The sequence below is a fragment of the Clinocottus analis genome, unplaced genomic scaffold, assembly GCF_023055335.1.
Source record: "Clinocottus analis isolate CAN_PGR_092001 unplaced genomic scaffold, fCliAna1.0.p SCAF_1, whole genome shotgun sequence".
Lineage (NCBI taxonomy): Eukaryota > Metazoa > Chordata > Actinopteri > Perciformes > Cottidae > Clinocottus > Clinocottus analis.
In genome coordinates this window covers 24,764,345-24,788,963 of record NW_027175820.1, presented here as the reverse complement: position 1 = coordinate 24,788,963, position 24,619 = coordinate 24,764,345, and the positions used below count along the sequence as shown (strand labels likewise).

The following is a 24,619-nucleotide window of genomic DNA, read 5'->3' as shown; positions in this document are numbered from 1 at the left end:
CTGGTCTAAAGGGTTCTGGTCTTAAAGGGTTCTAGTCTTAAAGGGTTCTAGTCTTAAAGGGTTCTAGTCTTCAATTAAATGACTGAACAAAATGTTGACAGTTTATATTAAACTAATATTGAATCACTCTTAAGTGAAATAGAGATACTGAGACGTGTTAATAATAATAATAATAATAATAACAATAATAATAATAATAATAATAATAATAATAATAATAACAATAATAATAATAATAATATACATCAGAATGTGTTCCTCCATCGAGGCTCATTTATGGACTAATTATAAGACTATAGTTAATTAAAGGGGATGTGACTTTGTTAAAAACACAATTAGAGGCGTAAAAAATGTCTGAGGTGTTTGTCGTCCTAATTTTTTTACTTTAAATATGTTTTAAGCGCTAAATAAAATATAAAGTACAAGTTTAAGAGTCAAAATGAGGTAAAAAGCTTCTTTCAGCTTATTTTCTGACATTTGGAGTTCTCTCGCCGTCAGTAAAGCTAAATGGACACCAGGAAGTAAACTGATTAGAGACTTGTTGTTGGACGCACTCTTCCTCCATCTGCTTCAATTACTCCACTCAGTGGTTTTACTTTCCCAGAATGCCTTTCAACCAGCTTTCAGAGAAGGAATCAATTTGTTTACGAAGTGAAGGGGTTTTGGGCTGGAAAAGGGACATTTAATGGGTTGTTTTTTCTGATCAGGGTTTAATCCTAATTCATTGATTTCCATCCAAACAAGTCCAGAATAATATAAAAGATCTAAAAACAAAAATGTATACAAATAATTCCATTTAAGTTGCAGGAAATAAATTCACTTTTAATTGTAAAAATAAATCAAATAAAAAACATTTTGTTTTTAACACAAAGGAAGAAGTTGTTATCGAAATACCTTTAAAATGTGTTATGATTATTTAAAAATACTTAACTTCACTCGATCAAAAGCAAGTCTTGGACATATACTATTAACATATATAGCTATGTTATGTATTAAATTAAAATATAGCAAATATAGTTACGATAAGAAAACTTTTAATTATAATTTTCTTGCAAAATATTAGTTTAGTTCCTTTTCTGTGCACTATGATAAACCAATATACCATTAACACATATAGGAACTTATTACCCATGTTACCAGGGGTTTTCTGTATATTATATATTTTAAAATTATTCAAATAAGCCTTGTGGTTGAGGAGATAATCACAATTTCGTACGGGTGCATTAACCATTCAGATTTTCAGAAAACAGGGCTTGAGGTCAGAGGGTTAAATATGTATTTTTGTCATTATTTTTAAATCCTTAAATTGGGGGCAGTGTAAGAAATCGTTCTCCTCTCTCTCTTCCTCCGCCTGGATGAGCGTCAACCCGAGTCAACCAGTGGACCGTTTAGGCCTCAACGGCTCTGATGGGGGTGTTGGTGGTGGCGGTGGTAGTGGTGGTGGTGGTGGTGGTGGTAGTGGTGGTGGTAGTGGTGGTAGTGATGGTGGTGGTGTTGGTGGTAGTGGTGTTGGTGGTGGTGGTGGTGGTAGTGGTGGTGGTGCTGGTGGTGGTGGGGGTGGTGTTGGTAGTGGTGCTGGTGTTGGTAGTGGTGGGAGTGGTGGTAGTGGTGGTGGTGGTGGTGGTGTTGGTGGTGATGGTGGTGGTGTTGGTGGTGTTGGTAGTGGTGGTGGTGTTGGTAGTGGTGGGAGTGGTGGTAGTGGTGGTGGTGGTGGTGGTGGTGGTGATGGTGGTGGTGGTGGTGGTGGTGGTGATGGTGGTGGTGGTGGTGGTAGTGGTGGTGGTGATGGTGGTGGTGGTGGTGGTGTTGGTGGTGTTGGTGGTAGTGGTGGTGGTGGTGTTGGTGTTGGTGGTGATGGTAGTAGTGGTAGTGGTGGTGGTGGTGGTGGTGGTGGTGGTGGTGTTGGTGGTGGTGGTGTTGGTAGTAGTGGTAGTGGTGTTGGTGGTGGTGGTGGTGTTGGTGGTGGTGGTGTTGGTAGTAGTGGTAGTGGTGGTGGTGGTAGTGGTGGTGGTGGTGGTGGTGTTGGTGGTGGTGGTGGTGGTGGTGTTGGTGGTGGTGGGATCCGTCGAGCTTTGGAAGATAAACCGCGCATCAGCCTCGGCGTGAACGGGCATGAATCACACAGCGGCGGTGAAGATAAGCACCGCCGCTGTGTGTTTGTGAAAGTGATCCCAGAGTCAGAGTTTAATTGGATCTTAAACGGCTGATTGTGGGTTTTCTCCGCTCTCTCTCTCTCTCTCTCTCTCTCTCTCTCTCTCTCTCTCTCTCTCTCTCTCTCTCTCTCTCTCTCTCTCTCTCTCGGCGAGTCGGAGCCGGGGGGATCTCCCTCTCGGAGCTGTTATGACAGTTCCCGGGGTGAATGCACTTGAATAATGGCACTTGGCGGGCAGATAGCGATCAGACAATGATCCAACCAGACTCCATTTAGCACTTATTATCTGGACGGCCATTACCCGGTCCGTCTTGGTACGGGGAGGCTGCTGACACTCGACGGGTTTCATGTGCCGATTGTATCGCTGTCGTGTAGATTTTGTCTGTTTAGTCGACTTTAACTAGATGCAACCAGCTCACCTCCATGTGTTCATGTAGTAGCTCTTACAGGCCACAAGGTCTCTCACTCCAACAGGAGTTTAATGTCTGACTCAAGGCCTTAATATGCCTTAAAGCTGCATTCTCTGTCCTGACCACCAGGGGGCGACTCCTCTGGTTGTATAGAAGTCTATGCTTCAGGTCTTAAACCTGCTTTCTCTGTCCTGACCACCAGGGGGCGACTCCTCTGGTTGTATAGAAGTCTATGCTTCATGTGTTAAAACTGCATTCTCTCTCCTGACCACCAGGGGGCGACTCCTCTGGTTGTATAGAAGTCTATGCTTCATGTGTTAAAGCTGCATTCTCTCTCCTGGCCACCAGGGGGTGACTCCTCTGGTTGTATAGAAGTCTATGCTTCATGTGTTAAAGCTGCATTCTCTCTCATGACCACCAGGGGGTGACTCCTCTGGTTGTATAGAAGTCTATATAAATGACTCTACTTCTCTCTTGATGTATTCCCTCGGTAAACATAGTAAACATGAGTTTATGTCTCAATCTCTAGTTTCAAGTCTTCTTCTATACAGCATGATGTTCATTTAGTAAATTATGGTCTGTTAGAGTCAAACAGACCATAAAGCAGGGGACGCTTTAGGGGCGGGGCTACAAGGTGATTGACAGGTCACCACCACGGCACCATGTTTTCATTTCTTGCTCTTTTTGGTCGCCTGAAGATTCAGTGTTTGGTTGTACTTATTAACTCCGCCCCCTCGGGTGACTTCTGGTTAAACAAAAACAAGATGGCGACGGCAGAAATACCGTCCTGACAGACGAGACGGTAGAGCCATCCACAAATATATATTTATACGATAATGACTAATGCGCACGCTCAATATAAAAGTTTCCTCAAATGTAATTTTTAGACTAAAAATATTTTTCCAGCACGCTCACTTTGGAGCACTTTGATCTAATTCGATTTGATCTTAATCAAGGACTAAAAAGATGCATTATACTTTTCAAGTTTCATGATCAGAGCGCAAATTATTCATTTGAGTAAAAATATGATATTCAGCGTACTGAACTGTGCTCTTATAAAGTGGAGAAAGACCACAAGAGGAACTTTTGAAAACTCGAAGGCAGCGCTGCTTTTCATTTTGGCACTACTTCCTGGTTATGCCACTACTTCCTGGTTTTGCCACTACTTCCTGGTTCTGCCACTACTTCCTGGTTCTGCCACTACTTCCTGGTTCTGGCACTACTTCCTGTTTCCCCACGCCTCTAACTCCTCCCCTCCCGCCCTCTCCACAGGTGTCCTACGTAAAAGCCATCGACATCTGGATGGCCGTGTGTCTGCTGTTCGTGTTCTCGGCCCTGCTGGAGTACGCCGCCGTCAACTTCATCGCCCGCCAACACAAGGAGCTGCTGCGCTTCAGACGGAGGCGACGACACGAGAAGGTGAGCACATCCGTCACAGCCGAGATACCGTCAAACATTCACATTTGAGGTTTTTTTTTCCCCGTGTCCTGGTTCCTCGACAGAGATATCAGCTGAATTGAAGATATATATGTATGAATGAGGCGACACTAAATGACTTAAGCTTGTACTGCTTTCAGAAGAATAATATGCGGCTTGGGGATTCGACAAAGATGGTTTATGAGTCGAATTCTTCAATTTGGCTGATCCTGCGTATCTGCCCTAAATGTTGAATCCTTCAACCTTTAGTTGCATTCGAGGAAAGCATCCAAACAGGACAGATCTTTAAGAAAAAGAAGCTCTATTTTCCAACAGTCGAACACGAGCAGCGTGTAGTCCCCCCTGGAGCCTCATCGGGCCCACACTTGTTTTTTCTTTGTCTCTAAACACCCAAACAACACACCAGACAAATTGTTTAAAAAAAACCCCAAACGGGTTGTGTTTTTAAGGCATGAAAAGGTGGAACTCCTCGTGCTTTTATCGGAAAGTAAAACATTTTGAGTCTGTCAGGTGGTCGCCGGCGGTGTAAACACGAAGGATGCCGTTCGGGTTTTGAAAATCCCGGCTCGGCTCCTGAAAGATTCACGGCTCGTCACCGGGCAGAAAGACGGCGCATCAATGTTTCATGGCGGTGGCGTGGAGCACGAGAAAGAGCCGAGCCGTGCGGCAAACAGAGACGAGGCTCATAATGGATTCACGATGTAGAAGAGAAGGAAAAAAGAAGAATTGAACTCTTCCCCTCAGCGCCAAAACTTTTGTTTATGGAGATGCATCATTTACGAGAGAGCGAGACGGGAGCGCTGCCGTGATTTTTGTTGTGACCCGAGTCCGTCAGAGTCTCCGGGTCTTTAGTCCTCGTAACGTGGTCGGTTTGTCCTTTGTTTTTGACGCAACTAACGCAACATGGTAACGCAACATAGTAACGCAACATAGTAACGCAACATTGTAACGCAACATGATTACGCTTTGTTTTAACGCAACGTATTAACACAACGTCGTATCGTGGTCGGTTTGGTTTTTGTTTATGACGCGACTAACGCAATAAGGGAACGCTTCGTTTTAACGCAATGTATTAACGCAACGTTGTAGCGCAACGTCGTAATGCGACATCGTAACGCGACATCGTAACGCAACGTCGTAAACGCAACTTCGTAAACGCGACTTCGTAAACGCGACTTCGTAAACGCGACTTCGTAAACGCGACTTCGTAAACGCGACTTCGTAAACGCAACTTTGTAATGCGACATAGTAACGCAACATAGTAACGCAACATCGTAACTCAACATCGTAACTCAACATCGTAACGCAACATAGTAACGCAACATAGTAACGCAACATAGTAACGCAACATTGTAACGCAACATAGTAACGCAACATAGTAACGCAACATAGTAACGCAACATAGTAACGCAATATTGTAAACGCAACATCGTAAACGCAACTTCGTAAACGCAACATCGTAAACGCAACTTCGTAAACGCAACTTCGCAATGCAAAATAGTAACGCAACACAGTAACACAACATAGTAACGCAATATCGGAACGGAATGTTGCTACGTTGTAACACAACGCAATAACACAAAGCAGTAACGCAACGCAGTATTTTGCTTTTTATGTTTGCTGTTTGCGAGCAGCCGGTGTTGTTGAGCCAGTGAGAACAGACATGAACCTCAGAGTCTCATCACGATGAAAACTTGTCTAATAATTATGAAAACGTAGATGTTTAAATGTTCGGTTCTAAGTCCACGCGGACAGGAAGTCCCGCTGATGCGGATCACATGACTGAAGCTCCATCTGGACCGTGTTGGGGGAGTTTTAGTTGAGCCGAGTGGCAGCGAATGTCTAAAAACGAACATTTTATTGTGTGCACAGGTGTGTTTGTGCTGCTTCATCCACTGTTGATGGGAAACATTTACACACGATGACGACTTCAACGACCTTTGTCTCTTTGTTTCGACGTCGGCGGGAAGTCATGAAACACATTCATCTTCTTTTGATGCGACGACGATGAAGTGGAGACCTGGAAACCTGTCACTTTATCTAATTTGGGTATATTTAGTAAAAGTGACAAAGCGCAACGTCAAGAGTGTTGAGATGTATCAGCGCTTCTTTTTATTTATTTTTTCCTCCCTCGACTTTCTTTCACTGCTTTTGCCTTTGAAGCGTTTAATCAATCAATTCTACGCGTCCGCTCGGATTCATCAGCCCGAGGCTGCTGCGTTGAATAAGGAGTAAAGCTGTCGGGCCTGCGGGGAATGTTGAAGAGCTGTTTGATTGTGAAACTGGTGCTGCGCGTGTACATGTGTGTGTGTGTGTGTGTGTGTGTGTGTGTGTGTGTGTAGCTTGGTAGAGGGCAAGAAAACACCCACAACAATGCAACAATGAGCCTGCAGTAAACAATCCGTACAGTTGTGTGTGTGTGTGTGTGTGTGTGTGTGTGTGTGTGTGTGTGTGTGTGTGTGTGTGTGTGTGTGTGTGTGTGTACGTGTGTGTGTGTGTGTGTGTCGCTAGGTAGAGGGCAAGAAAACACCCACAACAACGCAACAATGAAGCTTGCAGTAAACAATACATACAGTCCTGGGTGTGTGTGTGTGTGTGTGTGTGTGTGTGTGTGTGTGTGTGTGTGTGTGTGGTGTGTGTAAGTGAAGGTGTGTGTGTGCGTGTGTGAGAAATGAAGAGATCGTATCCATACAGCCGGTGGTCATGCATGAGTGCATCCGCGAGTGCTGTCGTGCATTTCGCCGTTGTCGGGCATGTGTTCGTGCCTGCCGCGTCCGGAGCTGCTTGATTGAGTTTGACACGTTTTTTAGTGTGTGTGTGTGTGTGTGTGTGTGTGTGTGTGTGTGTGTGTGTGTGTCTGTGTGAACCATTCCCGTGTTACCATCTTTATGAGGACCGTGTGTCCTCTCGGGGACGCGGTGAGGTGACGGGGATCCGGTGAAGTGAGGACCCGGTGCCAGAGGGTCCAGCTCGGGATTGGATGGAGTTATGGGGTCAATGCCCTGTTTTCTTTTGAGTTATTTTCACTTTCAACTGATTCTTTCTCGTCTGTAAAACGTCTGAAAACAGTGAAGGGGATGTCCTCAAATCTTTTAGGGCAATCCTAAAGCAAAGATGCTCAATTACGCACGAAAACTATCAAATATTAATGCTCGTGAAGATAATATTTTATGACCAGAAACTCCGGAACTAAACAGAACTCGTAGCTAAGATGGTTTTTGAGAAGAAATGTAATATTGCAGAGAAGAAATAAAAACAAGTATTAGTAATGTATTTCCTTCCTTACATCCTAAAAACTGTCCACTTAATAATAAGAATAAATAGCAATAAGGTATTAAATGAAATGCTTACTATAGCTTAAGCTGATTATAGTTGACTTTTTTTACTTAACATCTTCTTATAAGCTAACTAAAGCTAACTCTAACGAAATAATTTTAAATGGTGGATTTTTTGTGTGGCTTTTTTTATAACTTTCTTCATCTTCGTCCCCCTGAAACTAATCTCGCGACCATTTTGGAGGATCCCGCCCCTCATGTTGGGAACCTGCGATTGTATGGGACCAAATTAAATTTGCCCACTTGGTCAAATCCGAATTAAAAGGAGGAGACGGGAGAGTTTGGAACGAAACAAATCGCAGCCTGCCGTTTGTTCCACATGAGGTTGATAAAAGCGCAGGAGGGAAACGGAGTCACGGAGCGGGAAAAAAAAAGATATATGGAAAAGTATAAACCCTAAATCCTATTGTTGTAATCCCCTCCGAGCGGTGAAGGCGGGTGAAGAAGGTAGATTAGCGGTCCGGCTGCCGCTGCACTTCCAGGTGAATCAGACTCCGGTCGTGGGCTCAGCGTTGACCCACATCCGGCACGCCGAAACCTTTTGCATATTTTCTTTTTCTCTTTTTTTGCTCCACACGAGGAAAAGCAGGAGGTGAAATTAGGCCGGCGGTCGGTTACGTCATTCCAGTTTTGGTTAAAAGGAGCTCGTCTGCTCAGCTGACGTCGACATTTTCACAGCTGAGACGTTCTTCTTCTTCTTTTTTCTTCTTCTTCTTACCGTTTATTCTGTTGTTTGTCTGTCATGTCGCGTTGCTGAAGCTGAGCTTCATGTTTACTGTCGCTCTCGACATGTGACTGACGGGCTTTCCCTGTCTCGAGGTGAGTTCAGGTGACTCAGGGCTGTTTTCCCCCGGCGGTGGTTAATTCATGAGGGCGTCTTTACCCTTCGCATGTAGCAGCAGGCGATTGTATGTGAGTTCACACTTAAGCCGTTACTTCCGCCTTTTCACACACGTGTTGAAAAATGAATGCGGTTTTGTGGCGACTGGCAGGCGATTCTGATGAGAGCAGCAACCGAATGGGAATTAATATTAGATGAAAATTTGATGAAAACAGATGACGCTCCACAGAATGAGAAGAACACAGAGAGGACAAATATATCAATATTTTTTAAATAATGGGCCCTACGCCTCAAACTATGACGCTTTATGTTCGACTTAGGCGGCAGTTACTTCAACACCGCCTTTAAAAATGTACAGGAAAGTACTTGAGACGATCAAATAAGTATGAAGAAGGTTGTGTAACGTAACACAACATGCTAACGCAATGTGGTCAATTGTCTTGCTATCGTCGCAAAGTGCTAACGCAATGTAGTAAAGTGACTAATGCCCTATGCTAACAGCTCGTGCAAATGCAACGTAGTATCGCAACGTCGTATCGCAACGTAGTGTCGCAACGTAGTGTCGCAACGTAGTGTCGCAACGTCGTGTCGCAACGTCGTGTCGCAACGTCGTGTCGCAACGTCGTGTCGCAACGTAGTATCGCAACGTAGTATCGCAACGTAGTAACGCAAAGTAGTAATGCAACATAGTAATGCAACATAGTAATGCAACATAGTAATGCAATATAGTAACACAATGTAGTAACATTGTAGCGCAAAATTGTAATGCAACATTGTAGCGTGGCATTGTAGCGTGGCATTGTAGCGCGACAACGTGCATTGTAGCGCGACATCCTAGCGCGACAACGTAGCGCAACATCATACAGCACGTGAATGCATGTTATAACACGTGCAAAATGTCCCCTTGATAATAAAAATCTATTTAATGTGTCGTCTGAAGAGTCACTTTCAGACAGTCAGAAGTGAGAACGTGTTGAAACTTCAGCCGTCAAATCAAAGACTCAAAAGTCAAAATATTTCCCTCTGGAGAGTCGCGGATGAAAGAAGTACGAAGTGGCATTAAATGGAGGTACTTGAACAAAGTACAAGTACCTCAAACCTGGTGCTTCAGTCGTATCCTGCATGTACGCGCAATGAGTGCAGCACCTCCACTCATCAGGATCCTTGAAAGCGACAAACGAACTTCTGAGGACGGCGAGGAAACAGAGGAATTGAGGGTATTTGCATTTGAAACAGGATTTCGCCGAGAGGTTTTCGTATAATGTGCTCCAAATGTAGGAATTATTCAAAAGTGTGAAAAAGAAAAAAAGAGTTTTAAATTCAGCTCCTCGGGTCTCTTTTTCTTTTCTTTTTTTTTTTTTTTTTTTTTACACTTTAATTCAAGCACGATGAATAAACCTGGAGAATAAAAATTCCAAACCCCCCTCGATGAGAACGTCACCGCTAATCCCAACGGCTCGGCTGCGAAATAAATCCAGCTGTGATGAAACCCCACTGACACAGAGAGAGAGAGAGAGAGAGAGAGAGAGAGAGAGAGAGAGAGAGAGAGAGAGAGAGAGAGAGAGAGAGAGAGAGAGAGCCTTTAGGCGCCTCACGTTCTTAATTAACCTCTCTGTCCGGTCCTTCTAATTTTACTCTAATGTGATCCACGGACCTCCATTACGGCTCTTAGAGGCTATCAGTCGGGTTCCAGCTGTATTGCAGCTTATTGAAACAAACGAATCCCAATTTAAATTACGACTCGTATTTGCACCGTTTACATCCGGTGGCGACGTCAACGCAGGAAGCGGGAGTTTGCGTCGCATCAAATCTTTCAGATGTTTTGTTCTTTACTGTAAATCTTTAGCTGAACCTGAAGCAAGAGTTCCAGCTGTCCAAAACTCACCAGAAATAAAGAGAGAGAGCATATTAGGGTGAAGAGTAATGTGCTATATTATCATGTATCATTATTAATGTTCACACAGGACTGTGGTGTGACCCACATGTGGGTCCAGACTGACTTTTAAATCCATCTTCAAAGACCTGAAGACAAAATCTTTGGGTACAAAACTGATATTTTTGGAGGCGGGAACTCGTCTGATTGTCTGATTGTGTGTTACAGTCACTAGTTATGTTGTGTTGCTGCCTGTTTTGTCCAGGAATATAATTTTAATGGGACGTATCCTGCTTAAATTAAAAAAAAAAAAGGCTGAGTACAATAAAAACAATAATGCACCATCTGGCGTTGCTATTGTATAATTTTAAGTATTTTTTTTGGGTGAGTTTTTGACCCAACACATCTGTCAATAACAGTTAGTGCTGTGTAAGCACTGCGTTGTCATTTCCCCCCCAAAATTGTCATTTAAAAGTCAAGCGGCGAAACGTGGCGCTACATGCGCTCATGCTAAAAAATATTGTATAATTATTGAAACTACGCACCTCCGTGTTTTTCTTTAAAAACTTTGAGCTCGGCCTCTTCCTGCTAGCATTAATCAGATGCATGAATGCATTTCATTATTTTTTTTCCAGCAATAACACGCTGAATGCCGTCGTGGAACGCAAACATGGAGAACCGATCGCGGCGTGCAGCTCAGTTAGTCGCGCCCGGCAGGGAATTAACCAGCATGCTTAGCGCACATCTTCACTCCCGCATGCTAATTGCGTTAGCATGCGTTGGATTAGGGAGCCGCTTCCTCCCGCAGGGATCCGTCCAGCGGCTTATACGAGTGCGGTCGGAAGTCTCTGATATCCGAAAGCGCGGGAATGTCCTCGAGGGCGTTAGTGCAACCGTTAGACGCTCGCGTGCCGCCTTCAAAGACTTCTTTCGAAGCGGCCGAGCGGCGCTCACGCGTGAACGAAACCGGGGAGAGGAAACTACACGAGGACGGTCCGACGAGTTCTGCGCTTTCCCGGAGAGAGAGAGAGCGACGCGGCGGAGCTTTTTTCGAGGCCGCGAGAGTCGGAGAGCAGATTGGTTTGAGTCCCTCGTTGTGCTGATTTCTGTGGTTTGCAGCGTTTTATCGATTCGGCCGCTGACACCGACGGTCCGGAGAGAGAGAGAGAGAGAAACGACGAGAGCGATCGGGCCGAGGCTGCCCGCTCCAGAAGGCTGTCTAATTAGAAAGACGGAGCGGCTGGAACGGACGGATGCCGCAGACCTGAGAGAGGGAGGAAGAGGGAGGAAGAGGGAGGAAGAGAGAGGAAGAGAGAGGGAGGAAGGCGGAGTGACAGCCCCCCCTGCTGGGCCAGGCGAGCAACTGCAGGGGGATCAGATCAATAGCGCCACTCATCCTTGAAGGATAGGCCCGCCTGGCAGCGGCTCGCTTGTTTAACACAGACGAGCTCTCCAGACTGAGAGAGCGAGAGAGGGATGGATGGAGAGAGAGAGAGAGAGGGAGAGAGAGAGAGAGAGAGAGAGAGGGAGAGAGAAATCAAAGTCAAAGTGGAACATTAGTGCCTCTCGCCTCCACTTGAATCAAGAAGCGACTGAAGTTCGGGGGCGCAGAATGCAAATCAGTGTTTAGTGGCGGAGGGAAAAAAGGCTTTCATTGAAATTAATTATTTGTGAGGAAGTGTGTGTGTTCTGGAGCGCGATCGCTTCCGTCGGACGCGTCAGGAATAAACCGGCCGACGCGACTAATCCCATCCGGTATCATGGTGAAGGCAAAAAAAACACATTACATTTATCCTGCATGTAGGAAGAGACCGTCCTCTTCCTCTTCTCCTTCACCTCAGCAACACGAGGAGGAAATATATACGTATATATATTTTTAAAAGGCTCCCTCCCCGTGCAGCTGGCTCTGTTTTTTTGCACACTCGGCCTTCTGGGAAAAAAAAAAGAAAAGAGGATGTACATTTTGTTTTTTGGCCTCGAGGGACCTCCCACTGTGTCGGCATGACGGCGCCTTATTAGGTCAAACCGGCTCGCTGATTGATCGGCTATGATCAGCTCGTTAAGCTGTGATTAGGTGGTTTTTCATTGCGTGTGTGTGTGTGTGTGTGTGTGTGTAGGTGAAGGGGGGGGGGGGGGCAGTCTACATGCCGGTGCTCTAAAAGCCTTGATCTCGCAGGCTGTTCGGCAGCTTTGAGAACAAAGGAGATAAGAGAGCGCCGGGATTAAGAGGCGATCAGCGATCGCTCCCCACGGCTGAACTCAACCTCCCGAATTGACGGCTGAGAAGTGAACACACGCCCCGCTGATGAATGTAGAGAAGAAGAAGTTTCACTGACGTTTCCTCTGGAATACAAGTCACTGAAGCCTCATATGCACATGTATTATACCTGCATATTTATATATTTTTACTGGTGTATGTATATATATATATAACTGCTGCGTCGACCTCTTGCCCTCGTGACTGTTAGAAGTCAGCTGGATTAGTTCAAACGTTCTTTCTCGTGTTCTCAGACTGAGATGATCTGACCTTTTGGACCCCGCGCATTGAAACCATCAGATTAATAACTCAAAAATCCGATGTCTCTTCTCTTTATTCTGACTCAATCCCACACAAACATCGTCCTGCTGCCACAAACACTCACCGGAGGTCCAAATGTGGATTAATCCGCCGCTGAAAATAGTCCCAAACGGATGTACCATAGGGCTGTTTTTTTGGAAATGACTGAACCTTTGTTCAAACTGTGACTATAAGATATGAAAGATAAGATAAAACTTTCATAAACCCAAAAGAAATTCTTGTGAATTTGATCAAAGAATAACAAAAACACAAATATATAAACACATTTAAACAATGTAATAAATTATGAAGTGTAAAAAAGTCACACTGGCACTTTTGCAAAATAGAATAGAATATTAAAAAGAGTAAAGTAAATTAATAAAAGGTTTTAAATGATGTGGGCGTCAGTAATAAACACATGAAAATATCACCAGGCTGAACTCTAGTGTTTTAAATAATTTGTGAAATGACAAACTTCTTGATTGAAGCGTGTTGATGTGGCGCTTCAGCATGAAAACTGTTTTCATTACGTCCGCCTGACACTAAAGGCCACGTCTAACCCGTCGTTAGGCCCCAGTGAACCAGAAGTGACCCGATTTAAATATCACGTTTAATGCATGAAGCTAAAGGTGTCGTGTATTTCCTGAAATGTTATTCAGAGAGAGAGAGAGAGAGAGAGAGAGAGAGAGAGAGAGAGAGAGAGAGAGAGAGAGAGGAAACGCTGAAGCAGATCATGTGAATAATCATTCCAGGTCAGCGGCTTGATGAGCGAGAGACATTAACACACCATGTTATAATGTAACCAGGGACTCCAGAGGGAGAGAGAGAGAGAGAGAGAGAGAGAGAGAGAGAGAGAGAGAGAGAGAGAGAGAGAGAGAGAGAATCAGGGTTGGATGACAGAGAATCAGAAACATTACTGTATGCAAAGATGACGAGCCGATAGTCTTACCTTTTCATGTAAAATACGTCTGTTTGTGCAGAGTTGTTGCCGTTTGTTAGCTCGAAAACCCAAAGCTGTGACTCGTTGACACAAATGCTACAAAAGGCTAACTAGCAAAGTAGTTGGGTTGAAAAAGAAATGTCGGTTTGGGTTGAAATAACCACAGAGGTGCCGTCACCAACGAGGGAACCAAGGTCGCTCTATCGGCGAATTACTTTCTTAAATGTTTTGGTATTGCTACGATTGCTGGAGACCAGCCGGCCTCAGAAAGAGAACACACACAATTAACACAATGTTGTTTCACAGCAAAGTCTTTTGCTGTGATTTTACTTTGAAGACGTTCCAACTAACACATGAAACGTTCCTCAGACCGAGGAGGGTGATTCACGTTGACCTTTGAAGACTTTTTTTTTCTTTCTATCAACCACCTCATTTTTAATTGTGCAGCTACGCTTGATTTGGTTTTAAACTCCTCTTCGCTGGATCACTGGTCACACACACACACACACACACACACACTGGTATCTCTCAGTCGAAGGCCAACTGGACGCCAGGATGCTGAATCCGATCACGAGTGATCCCCGAGGGACGGATCCTTTGGCCCCGTTCTGTGGTTTGATGTAACGTCAGTCCGAGCTCATGAATCAAAAGTTACATGTTACAGTTTGCACTGGAAGATATGGCAAATTAAACCAGTTAAGTCACAGTACAGGTGATTAGGGTCAAAACTTTAACTCATAGATATTGCTATGAAACTTCACCACTTCATCATTGATATTAAGGGGAGAATTTATTGTATTGCAAGTTTTAGGAACTGTTATGTTTAAATATGCAAATGAGGCAAATGTTACAGTTTGCACTGGAAGATATGGCAAATTAAACCTGGTTATTTACAGTACAGGTGATTAGGGTCAAAACCTTAACTCATAGATATCGCCATGAAACTTCACCACTTCATCATTGATATTAAGAGGAGAATTTATTGTATTGCAAGTTTTATGAAATGTTATGTTTAAATATGCAAATGAGGCAAATGTTACAGTTTGCACTGGAAGATATGGCAAATAAAATCCGTTAAGTCACAGTACAGGTGAAGAGGGTAAAAACATTAACTCATAGATGTCGCCATGAAACTTCACCACTTCATCATTGATATTGAGAGGAGGATTTATTGTATTGCAAGTTTTATGAAATGCTATGTTTAAATATGCAAATGAGGTAGTAACTTTTGGTGAATTTAGACAAAATATACAGACGCAAACAGACAAATAAGTAAAAACAAACAATAGAAATGTATATGTAGGGTGTTTTCTTTTCACGAGTCTAAAGAGAAGACATGTTAAGGAAGAAAAATTGAAAAAAAATCTCAAAAATGAGTCGCCTGAATTAAATGAAACGTCACCACACGACACCGAGAGAAGCTCCAGCTAAAAAACCAACATAGGAATCTGTTTGGATGATAGGTCGACCCGTGGAGCATCCACTCAGACGTTCCTCTCAGCTCCACAGAATCCACTTCGCCGCCGCCGACACATCGATACCGAAACGCCGTGAAAAAAAAAAAAGCCTCGACCGACCCTAATCGAGGGGGAACAGGCTTGGGGGACGCTTCTGAAATGAATCCACCGCAAAATGGATCAGCAAAGGCGAATTTATCATTTATTTCCTTCCCCTTCATTCGGCTGGAATTGCTTCTGGGAGAAGGGGAGGAGGAAGGGAAGGGAGGAGGGGGGATCATAAAGCGAGGAATTCCTCCTCCGGCCTCGTTCGGGAGAGACTGATGCCGGCGCTAGTTGGGCCTGACACCTTCCCGAAATCGTGTTTTATGTAAATGCGGGTCCCTTAAAACAAGGATCCAAGGGTAATGTTTGCAGAGGAGATGGTGGAGGATAGCGCCGCCGCCGCCGCCGCCGCCGCCTGACGCAGTTTGCTTCTCTGCTCGCTGCTAATCTGCTCGATTAATCAGCGGCAGACGTATAAGTGCTTCAATCGGGAGAGGAAAGCATGATGGATGAGCGAGCTAAGAGGTCCTCTTGCTCTCTTTCGCTCTCTTTCCATCCCTCCATCACTCGGACGCCTTTTAACAGAAGACTTTTCTCGGCCTCTCGACGTTTTTCTTGTTCTTCTTCTGTGGTTTTTAGTTATTCCCCTCTGTCTTTTTCATTCTCTACTTTTTCTCTGCTTCCTACTTTCAGTTTTTTTCTTTTATTTCCCTGAATCAGCGACATGAAGCACAGTGAAGGTGCAAACAGTTCGTGCAGCTGCAGTCGTCATCGTCAGCATTAATATTCACCCGATGCAACGTTTAACACACGCGTCCTTCACTTGATCGGGATGCGTCGCACACGAGATGAAAAGTGACGAGGAGCTCCTCTGATGTCATCTTCTGCCCGTTGTGGCAGGAAGATGAACGACGTGTCCGTGACGGGGCGGCGACCCGCCGACCCGCTGTCAGCCGCGATGCGAGCGGCGCGGAGGTCACGGCCGGCTCCGCCCACTCGAGAGCGCTTTTACGTGAGATTGTGTTCGTGTGGGGAAAGCTCTGTAATAATTGTTCTTTATTGAATTTAATGCAAATAATTGTGGATAATTTCGTTATTTATTGAAATGAGTTTGTTAAAGTGTCGCAGTATGTTGCTCCTTCAAAAAGCTCCTTCACTTTAAATCTTCAGGTGTGTGATGTCTTCAAGAAAATGTCCTCCGTCCATCATCCATACATCCATCGATTCGTTCCTCCATTCATCCATCCATCCATCCATTCATTCATTCCTCCATTTATCCATGCGTCAGCCATCCATCTATTCCTCCCTCCATTCATTATCCATCTATTCATTCACCATCCATCCATTCCTCCATTTCTCTATCAATCCATCCATCATCCATCTATCATCCATCCATCCATTCATCCATCCATCTTCTGACCGAACAGCTCAGTCGTTAATGGACTCGATGTCTAATTAGTCGTGAATATAATGAATCGATCCTCCGAGGGCGGAGGTTTTGGTTTCAGTCAGGGTTCTTCTGACTGGCTGCAGGGCCTCCTCTTCCTCCTCCTCCTCCTCCTCTCTTTCTTTCCCTCCTCACGGCCCCCCCCCCCTCCCCCTCTCCTCATTGCGCCTCCTCCTCACGTCTCCTCCTCCCCTCCACATTAATCACATGGCAGAGGGAATAAAGCGGAGCATCTGTAATAGTTTAGCAGCGTCACTGAAGGACGGGCAGAGGTCGGCTAGCATCGCGGCTAACGTGTCAGACACCCGGTGTGTGTGTGTGCGTGTGTGCATGTGTGTGTGTGTTAACGGTAATAGATGGCTTGGTGAGGACACAAGGACAGAACGGGGACGCGGGGCGCTATAAGTGGATGCTTCGCTGGTGGTCCAGCACAGACACACACATGTAGAGATGCATCGAGACACACGCACACTCACATATGTGTGTCTTTTTGTCATTTTAGTGCGTTTGTTCTGCCCGCTGCAAACCGGAGGCTGGTGAAACGGAGCAGAGTTGAGCCGGCTGCTTGATTTGTTGCCGCTGCAGAGGCTTTGCGTCAGTCGTTAAGTTCTCCTGCTGCCAACAGTTCCTCCCGCTCGGGGCGGCGCTTCCTGCTCACTTCTCTCTCTTTTTTCTCCTTCTTTCGTTATCATAAAAAAAAAACCTTTACCCACAATGCACTGGAAAGATTCCCCGCTGATAGACTTCCCCCACGGGGGACACGAGCCGCATTCATGCATGAATTTCTCGACATCGTCTTTTATCAAAATCTCACACAAAGACGGTTCATCGGAAACCTTTTCCAGTCTGCAAATATTTTAATTTCATGGGTGTTGTTTTTGACTTTGAAGGGCACTTTGGAGCGCTGGTTATTTTCCTCGTTTAGTTTCACACACACGCACAGACACACACACACACACACACACACACACACCGTCAGTGTCTCTCAGCCCATCACAGTGTTTGTGTTGGAGTCTCTGAAGCAGATAAGGAAGTCATTGTGTCTCCCGTAATGAAAAGGCAGGGTGACAGTGCAGATAGGACTTTCAATATCTCACCGTGCACGGGCACAAATGAACCACACACACACACACACACACACACACACACCATAACCTTCAGTGCAGCGCATGCCAATCAATCCCGTCCCCTCTCCTCTCGGTCTCCATGACGGGTGAGATAAACACGCTCTGTGTTCGCCGTCGTCTCGTATTGATGACTTCTTACGGCGGCGAGCCGCGTGATCAATGTGCAGCTCGTGATTCATGAACACGCTTCCTGGGTGGAGTCGAGTTGGTGACTTTAAACTGCCGGTGGATGTAAATGGATGTCATGAGCAGGATCAGATTAAGAATGAATGGATTTTTCTCAAATCAACCATGAAAGAAGCACATCAGTTCAACGGGTCTCATCCATTAAAACGAGATCAGAACAAAGTTACTTTGTTTTGTTCATTTGCACAACTTGTTTTCTATTTGGTTATTTCTCATTGATTTATAGGATGTTTTTACTCATTTGTTCTCTTTTCTTCGATGACATTGATATCCGTTCATCCTTGGGTGATACGTACATTAATATTCTGAATGTTTTCTGAATGTAAAGTTTCTCCAAAATGGCGCCGTGAGCTCCGAACGTTGCAACAAGATGTCAGACCGTCACGCTGCTTCACCACGGCGAGCATCAACCGAAACGCCGTTAGCTCTATCCGAACTGCGCCCCTTGTACGGTGCTAGCGGCGCTAGCTAGCGGCGCTGTTAGCGCCGTTAGCTGTGAGAGCTACAGATTCGATTTCACTTCTTCTTCTTCTTCTTCTTCTTCTTCTTCTTCTTCTTCTTCTTCTTCTTCTTCTATGGCGGGGTTACTTATGCTAACACTAAACAAACAGCTGCATGTGAGCTTCATCATCGCTGCTTTGAGCCAAACCCTCCAAACACAAATCAATCACCGGGCCGTTGGAAAGCCGTGCTCTGGTTCTGCATCATAAATGTCAGGATGTTAATATTCATGTCCTGGTGGTGTGACACACTGTAAATGTCACATGATGTGTGTGTTTGTTTTTCTGGACGAAGATATACGATCACAGGACAGAATTATCTAAATCAGGGCTGTGAGATTCTGTCTGAAGAACTGAACGATAAAGATATGAAACCTCACGACTATGCAACGTTAGAAATGTTTGTGTATCTTGTCTCTTTTTGGGGGGGAACTAAACTAAATAGTTTAGTTGTTTAAATCTAACTAAGTAGTTTATTTGTCTTAAACTAACTAAGTAGTTTAGTTGTCTTAACATAACTAAATAGTTGAGTTGTTTAAACCTAACTAGTAGTTTATTTGTCTTAATCTAACTAAGTAGTTTAGTTGTCTTAACCTAACTAAATAGTTGAGTTGTTTAAATTTAACTAAGTAGTTTAGTTGTATAAACCTAACTAATAATTTAGTTGTATAAACCTAACTAGTAGTTTAGTTGTCTTAACCTAACTAAGTAGTTTAGTTGTGTAAACCTAACTAAGTAGTTTATTTGTCTTAATCTAACTAAGTACTTTAGTTGTCTTAACCTAACTAAATAGTTTAGTTGTTTAAACCTAACTAAATAGTTTAGTTGTCTTAACCTAACTAGTAGTTTAGTTGTGTAAACCTAACTAAGTAGTTTATTTGTCTTAATCTAACTAGTAGTTTAGTTGTCTTAACCTAACTGAGTAGTTTAGTTGTATAAACCTAACTAAGTAGTTTAGTTGTCTTAACCTAACTAGTAGTTTAGTTGTCTGAACCTAACTAGTAGTTTAGATGTTGGTAACTGTTATTAGCTGGTTCCTAACAGCCCGTCCTCGTGTCCTGTGTTGCAGGAGGACGAGACAGGCGAGGGCCGCTTCAGCTTCCCCGGCTACGGCATGGGCCCGGCCTGCCTGCAGGCCAAGGACGGCATGGCCATCAAGGGCAACAACAACAACGCCCCGGCCTCGTCGGCCGCGCCCGAGAGGACCATCGACGAGATGAAGAAGCTGTTCATCGGCCGGGCCAAGCGCATCGACACGGTGTCCCGCGTGGCCTTCCCGCTCGTCTTCCTCTTTTTTAACATTTTCTACTGGATCACTTACAAGATCATCCGCAGCGAGGACATCCACAAGCAGTAGTCGAGAGGAGCGGAGGAGGAGGAGGAGGAGGAGGAGAATGCAGATAACAGAACGAAAGAAGGAAACCAGAGATATCATTGCCCCCCCGCCCTCCTTTTTTCACGCTAACCACGCCTCCTTTCCTTGGTCTTCTTCCTCTTCTGGAGGTTAAGTTGCTCCCTCACCTCCCTACTTGACACCCACTAGACAGTATTTGAGATATTTATTGCTTCCTTGTCCCCTTTATTCTCCTTTCCTAACCCACCCCACTCCCCCAAAAAAATCATTCTGGCTCTTGACACCCCCCTGAATAATCCGGACCAGTGCAATAGCGATGCAGTAAAATGCATGATATATGAATGTGGCAATATATTAATGAAAAAGATGAAAAAAACGCCAAAAGTAAACGCAGACTTTTTGCAGACGCCCCCGGACAAAAAAAACAACTTTGTGGACGGACTGCAAGAAGAAGAAGAAGAAGAGAGTCTCGCAAAGGGGCGTTTGATTTTAGGGTTTGATTATTTATTTATTTTTGCGTGGAGACAGATATATAATTATATATATACGAGAAAAAAATAAGTGACGGGACGGGGTGGTGGGGGATGCGCGAGAAGCATACGGCGTTGTATTATATTCATATATTTATCACAAACGGAGGGGAGAAAAGAACTTTGTTTGAAAGGCGGCCATCTTGGAATGAGGGGTTTCCTCCCCCCGGGCCCCGCCCACACCCCTCCCTCCCTCCCCCCAAACCCCGCCCACCCACCAAAAAAAAGGAAGGAAGGCGGATTGGTGCTTCCATTAAATAAAGCGATGCAAGGATCATGCATTCTATATATCTAGATTTGCTTCAAACGTGTATCGCGAGCACTCCTCGACGCTTTTCCTCCCCCGCCGACGCCGATGCCGCCACCGCCGCCGCCGCCGCCGACAACGCCACGAGCCCCTCGACCTGCGGAGACACTCGAGGGCTTCGCTGCTGCCGCTGGACTAAGAATACAAAAGAAAATACGAATAACAAAAAAAAGAAGAAGAAGAACACTGAGCGAACAGTGCTGAAGATTTTTTGGAGACAGAACATGTCGTTTACTTGTGGTCGTCGTGTTCCTCTTCCTGTCCTTTTCTTTTACTTCATGTTTGCGTTTTTTGTTGTTGTTTTTTTTTGCTTTCGGATCTTTAAATACGTGCCAAGTAAACATGTCGCTTGTGGCTGTGCGGCTCTCCGCGACCTCCGGACCCGGTTTCTCGCCGCAGTCGAGCGGCGTCTCCTCACACCGGGGGGTTATTTTTTTGTAACCCCGGGTCAGTTTGCTGGAGCGGCTGGACCACAGATATATACGTTTACATCTTATTAGTGCTTCCTTGCTTTGACCCCGCCTTAATGTGACACCCCCCCCCCCCCCCTCACCCTCACCCCCCCCCCAGCTGAGAGGACATATGTAGTAAATTATACAGATTATAGCACCTGTTATACCTTAATTAACTGTATTTCCATCTCATTCACACGCGCACCAACTGTCGCTGAGCATCATCGTTTGTGTAAAAGTTGCATCCACATCGAGTGTTGAACTGGATTTAATTTTTGCCGGTAGCCATGTTGGACGGGATTTGATCATTTTGGGGTTGTTGTTTTTTTTCTTTGCGCCAGGCTTTTCTATGCAATAATTAGTATATGCAATTATGTTTTGTTTTTTTTCCACCTTTCCTTTTGAAGCCACGCCATCCAGACCGTTCAGCCCACCGCTAACCGCTAAACAGTCCTCGTGAACATGGACAGAATGGATGAAGATGAAGTGATGAAAACACGGTGGTGAAGTGGCAACTTGAGCGGGGACTGGAACCCAATGCGTGCAGATTACTGTTAATTAAATCTGCTTCATAAATCTGCTTATTAAATCAGTAGCGGACAGATTGAGCCGCTCAGAACGGGGACAGAAAGTGGATAAAAGTCATTTTTCTGCACCAACGGTTGGTTTCCTGGTTCATGTTGACACTCTTGCATCGTTTTAATTTATTTATTATTATTTTTACTAAAAAAAAAGGGGGCAGAAAGATGCATTTTGTGGCAAAAACACTCCAAATGACCAGAGTTTCAATGTGTGTTTTGTCGATCGTCCCCATCGTCATCAACGCGCTGGACTGACCTCCTGAAAGCAAGCGAGTCATTGTATTTTTCACAAAGCCGTGGACCTTTTTCCTTCACCCATCAGTGTGTAATGAGCCACTTCACTGCAACCGGGCGAGTCCAGAGGTCAAAGTATACCAATCTGCTGGACTTTTATTGTGAAATTAAAATCGAATTTCACAATAAAGGTACGTCACGCAGAAACAACGCGGAGAATTCCTCCTTTTGTCAAAATATTTAAGCCCCGGTCCAACTTGGTTTTTAAGGCAAAACCAAAGATGTTTTTTTATTTATTTTTATTTATTTTTTCAATATTCCTTGTGTTTGTTGTTATTATCGTTGCCTTCTGCTGTTTTGGGGCAAAAGTTCAAGATTTGTTGCAGGATGTGATGTATTCAGTTTGTCTATTTTAAAATGATTGCCAGATGCAGGTTTGCCAGATTAACTTCAGATATATAAATACAATTATAATATATATATAAAGGCATATTTTAATAATGAAACATCCATACTTTTCCCCTCTACATCCTTGTATTTCCCTTTTTTTTCCTCAAGAAAGTTATTTTCATTTCATAATTCATCCATATCCCATTTCTACTTCCAAAGTTTTTACTTTTTTTTACAAGTAAAACTTGCACATTGAGACTTCTTGGATCTGATGGGACAAAATGAAATCCAACGTTTAATATCAACTTTTCATGAATTGAGTTATTCCGGAGTGTGTTAGACGGATCCGAAGGGCTATGCCGCGCACGTACAGAACAATGCAAAAAATATGCATTTGATTCAGTCAGTCATTCAACAGGTTATTGTGATGGAAAAGCTTTCAAGGTCATGATGACCCAGAATGCTTTATTTTGTAGTTATTGGACCCGAACACGCCGGAAGTTTTAAATTTAGTCCTCCGAGTTGTCCGGAAAGCAGCATTCGCTTTCTCTTTATCTTCTCTGGCGTCCCCCAGGGCGCTATACTGGGTCCCCTCCTGTTTTCCAGACACATGTGACCTCTGGGACACGTCATGTCTGGAAAGCAGCATTTGCTTTGTCTTTATTTTTTTGTGGCGTCCCCCAGGGCTCTATACTGGATCCCCTCCTGTTTTCCAGACACACGTGACCTCTGGGACACGTCGTGTCCGGAAAGCAGCATCCGCTTCATCTTTATTTATTTATTTATTTATTCTGCTGCACTTTGTTGAAAAGCAAAGACGATTAATTTACTTTATGGAGCACCAAACGTGTTCTTCATGCAGAATTCATGATGCTTGAACCTACAAAAGCCAACAAAATCCCAAAAGGTTGTTTTTTTTCCCCTTGAGATCCTTATTTTATGTGTTTACGGACTCCGTTAAAAAACAACAAGAGTAAGAAAAAATGTAAAATGTCAAATTGAAATGCCAAAATAAATGGCTGCTGAACAAGACGCAAATATCGATTCAGTTGACATTTGGAGTTGCAGACGTAGAGCGGGCGGCGCGTCGAGTCCCTTCGCGGTGACTGAAAGCCTCTCTGATCGCGGCCCAAACGTCCACAGACCCGCTGGATCAAATCACTTCTGTCCATCAGCCTCTTTGCCAACGTCCATTTTTCTAGATATATCTTCTCGTGCCATATTTGGGGGTTGAATATGCAACTGGAAAAAAAAAAAAGACAGAAAAAAAAACAAAAAACGAGGACCTAACAAGCATATCATGCATCCATCCAACTGCCATTTTTACATGATTCGTACCCCTTTTTCCTCAGGCGTGGGTGTCGTGTGTGTGTGTGTGCGTGTGTGTGTGTGTGTGTGTGCGTCATAGTCATTTTTAGAGCTTCGTCATAGGCCTCACACCATTGTATTAAACATTGTTATACTGTGCGGGTTGGGGGAGGGAGGGGTTCTTAGCGCGAGCGATATATAACCGGGTTTATATTGCGTCACGGAGCGACGCGATGCAGACGGGACTGAACAAAGAAAGAAGACGTTTATAAATCCTTAGGTTTCCGAAACTGGATTTTAAAGTAGCATGGTTTGATTTGTTCGATGATTAATAATGACTCTTTTTTTCGATTCGATTCTCTCGTATTTTATTGTAGGTATTGTACAATCCGATGCCCTGAGGGAGAAGGAGGAATACAGTGACTTCTGAACTGCTGTGAACTAAAGGAAAACATTGTTATTATTAATATGATTATTATATTTATTTATTTTCCTTTGCACAAGTTGGAATGGCCTTAATTTTTTTTTTGCTTTACTCGCTTCTATTGTGTATCGGCACAAAGTGCACCCCTGGTTAATTTTTTGCGGGAAACTTTTACGGAGCTCATTGCGATGCTTTATAATCTGAGAGTGCACATCAAAGCAGGATGAAACTACAAAAAAAAAAAAAAAAAAATTACAAAAAAAAAAAAGTTCAGCAAATCCTTTTTATTTTTCATTAATCTGAGAAACAATATTTTGCATGAATATAAATACAAATGGCAGATATTTTGGCTTGTACAAAAAAAAAAAAAGTGAAGCAATTTGAAGAGATAAAAAAAAGAATGTACCGTTTCTGCTGTATCTGTATATATCTAAATATTTATTGAAATATGTCATACTACTAATTCTATTAACGATTAAAGGTTTTCTGAACAAAAATCTCTTTACCTGTTTTTGAACATTGTCAAGGTTGTTGGAGTTGGAATCTTCTGCTTTCTGTTACTCGACTCAAGGATCTGTGTAATCATTCAAGAAAAACGTATTAAAAATTGCAAATATATCCTCGCTGTCGGGAGTCTTTATTGCCTGATGAGCAGCAAACAAGATGGACGCCGCTGCTGCGGGTTCAAGGCCTCAGGTTCTGGGTTCAAGGCCTCAGGTTCTAGGTTCAAGG

General features: G+C 44.0%; 1 protein-coding gene across 2 annotated transcripts in view; it reads left to right on the top strand.

Moving 5' to 3' along the window:
* The window catches only part of glra1 (glycine receptor, alpha 1), a 97,472-nt gene extending 74,697 nt beyond the window's left edge, over positions 1 to 22,775 (top strand). For both annotated transcript variants that reach the window (XM_068572127.1, XM_068572136.1), the window contains 2 exons: positions 3,835 to 3,981; positions 19,377 to 22,775. In XM_068572127.1, the coding sequence (XP_068428228.1) occupies positions 3,835 to 3,981; positions 19,377 to 19,664 (435 nt within the window). In that variant the 3' untranslated portion in view covers positions 19,665 to 22,775. The remainder of the gene's footprint in view (positions 1 to 3,834; positions 3,982 to 19,376) is intronic.
* Positions 22,776 to 24,619: the final 1,844 nt, after the last annotated feature.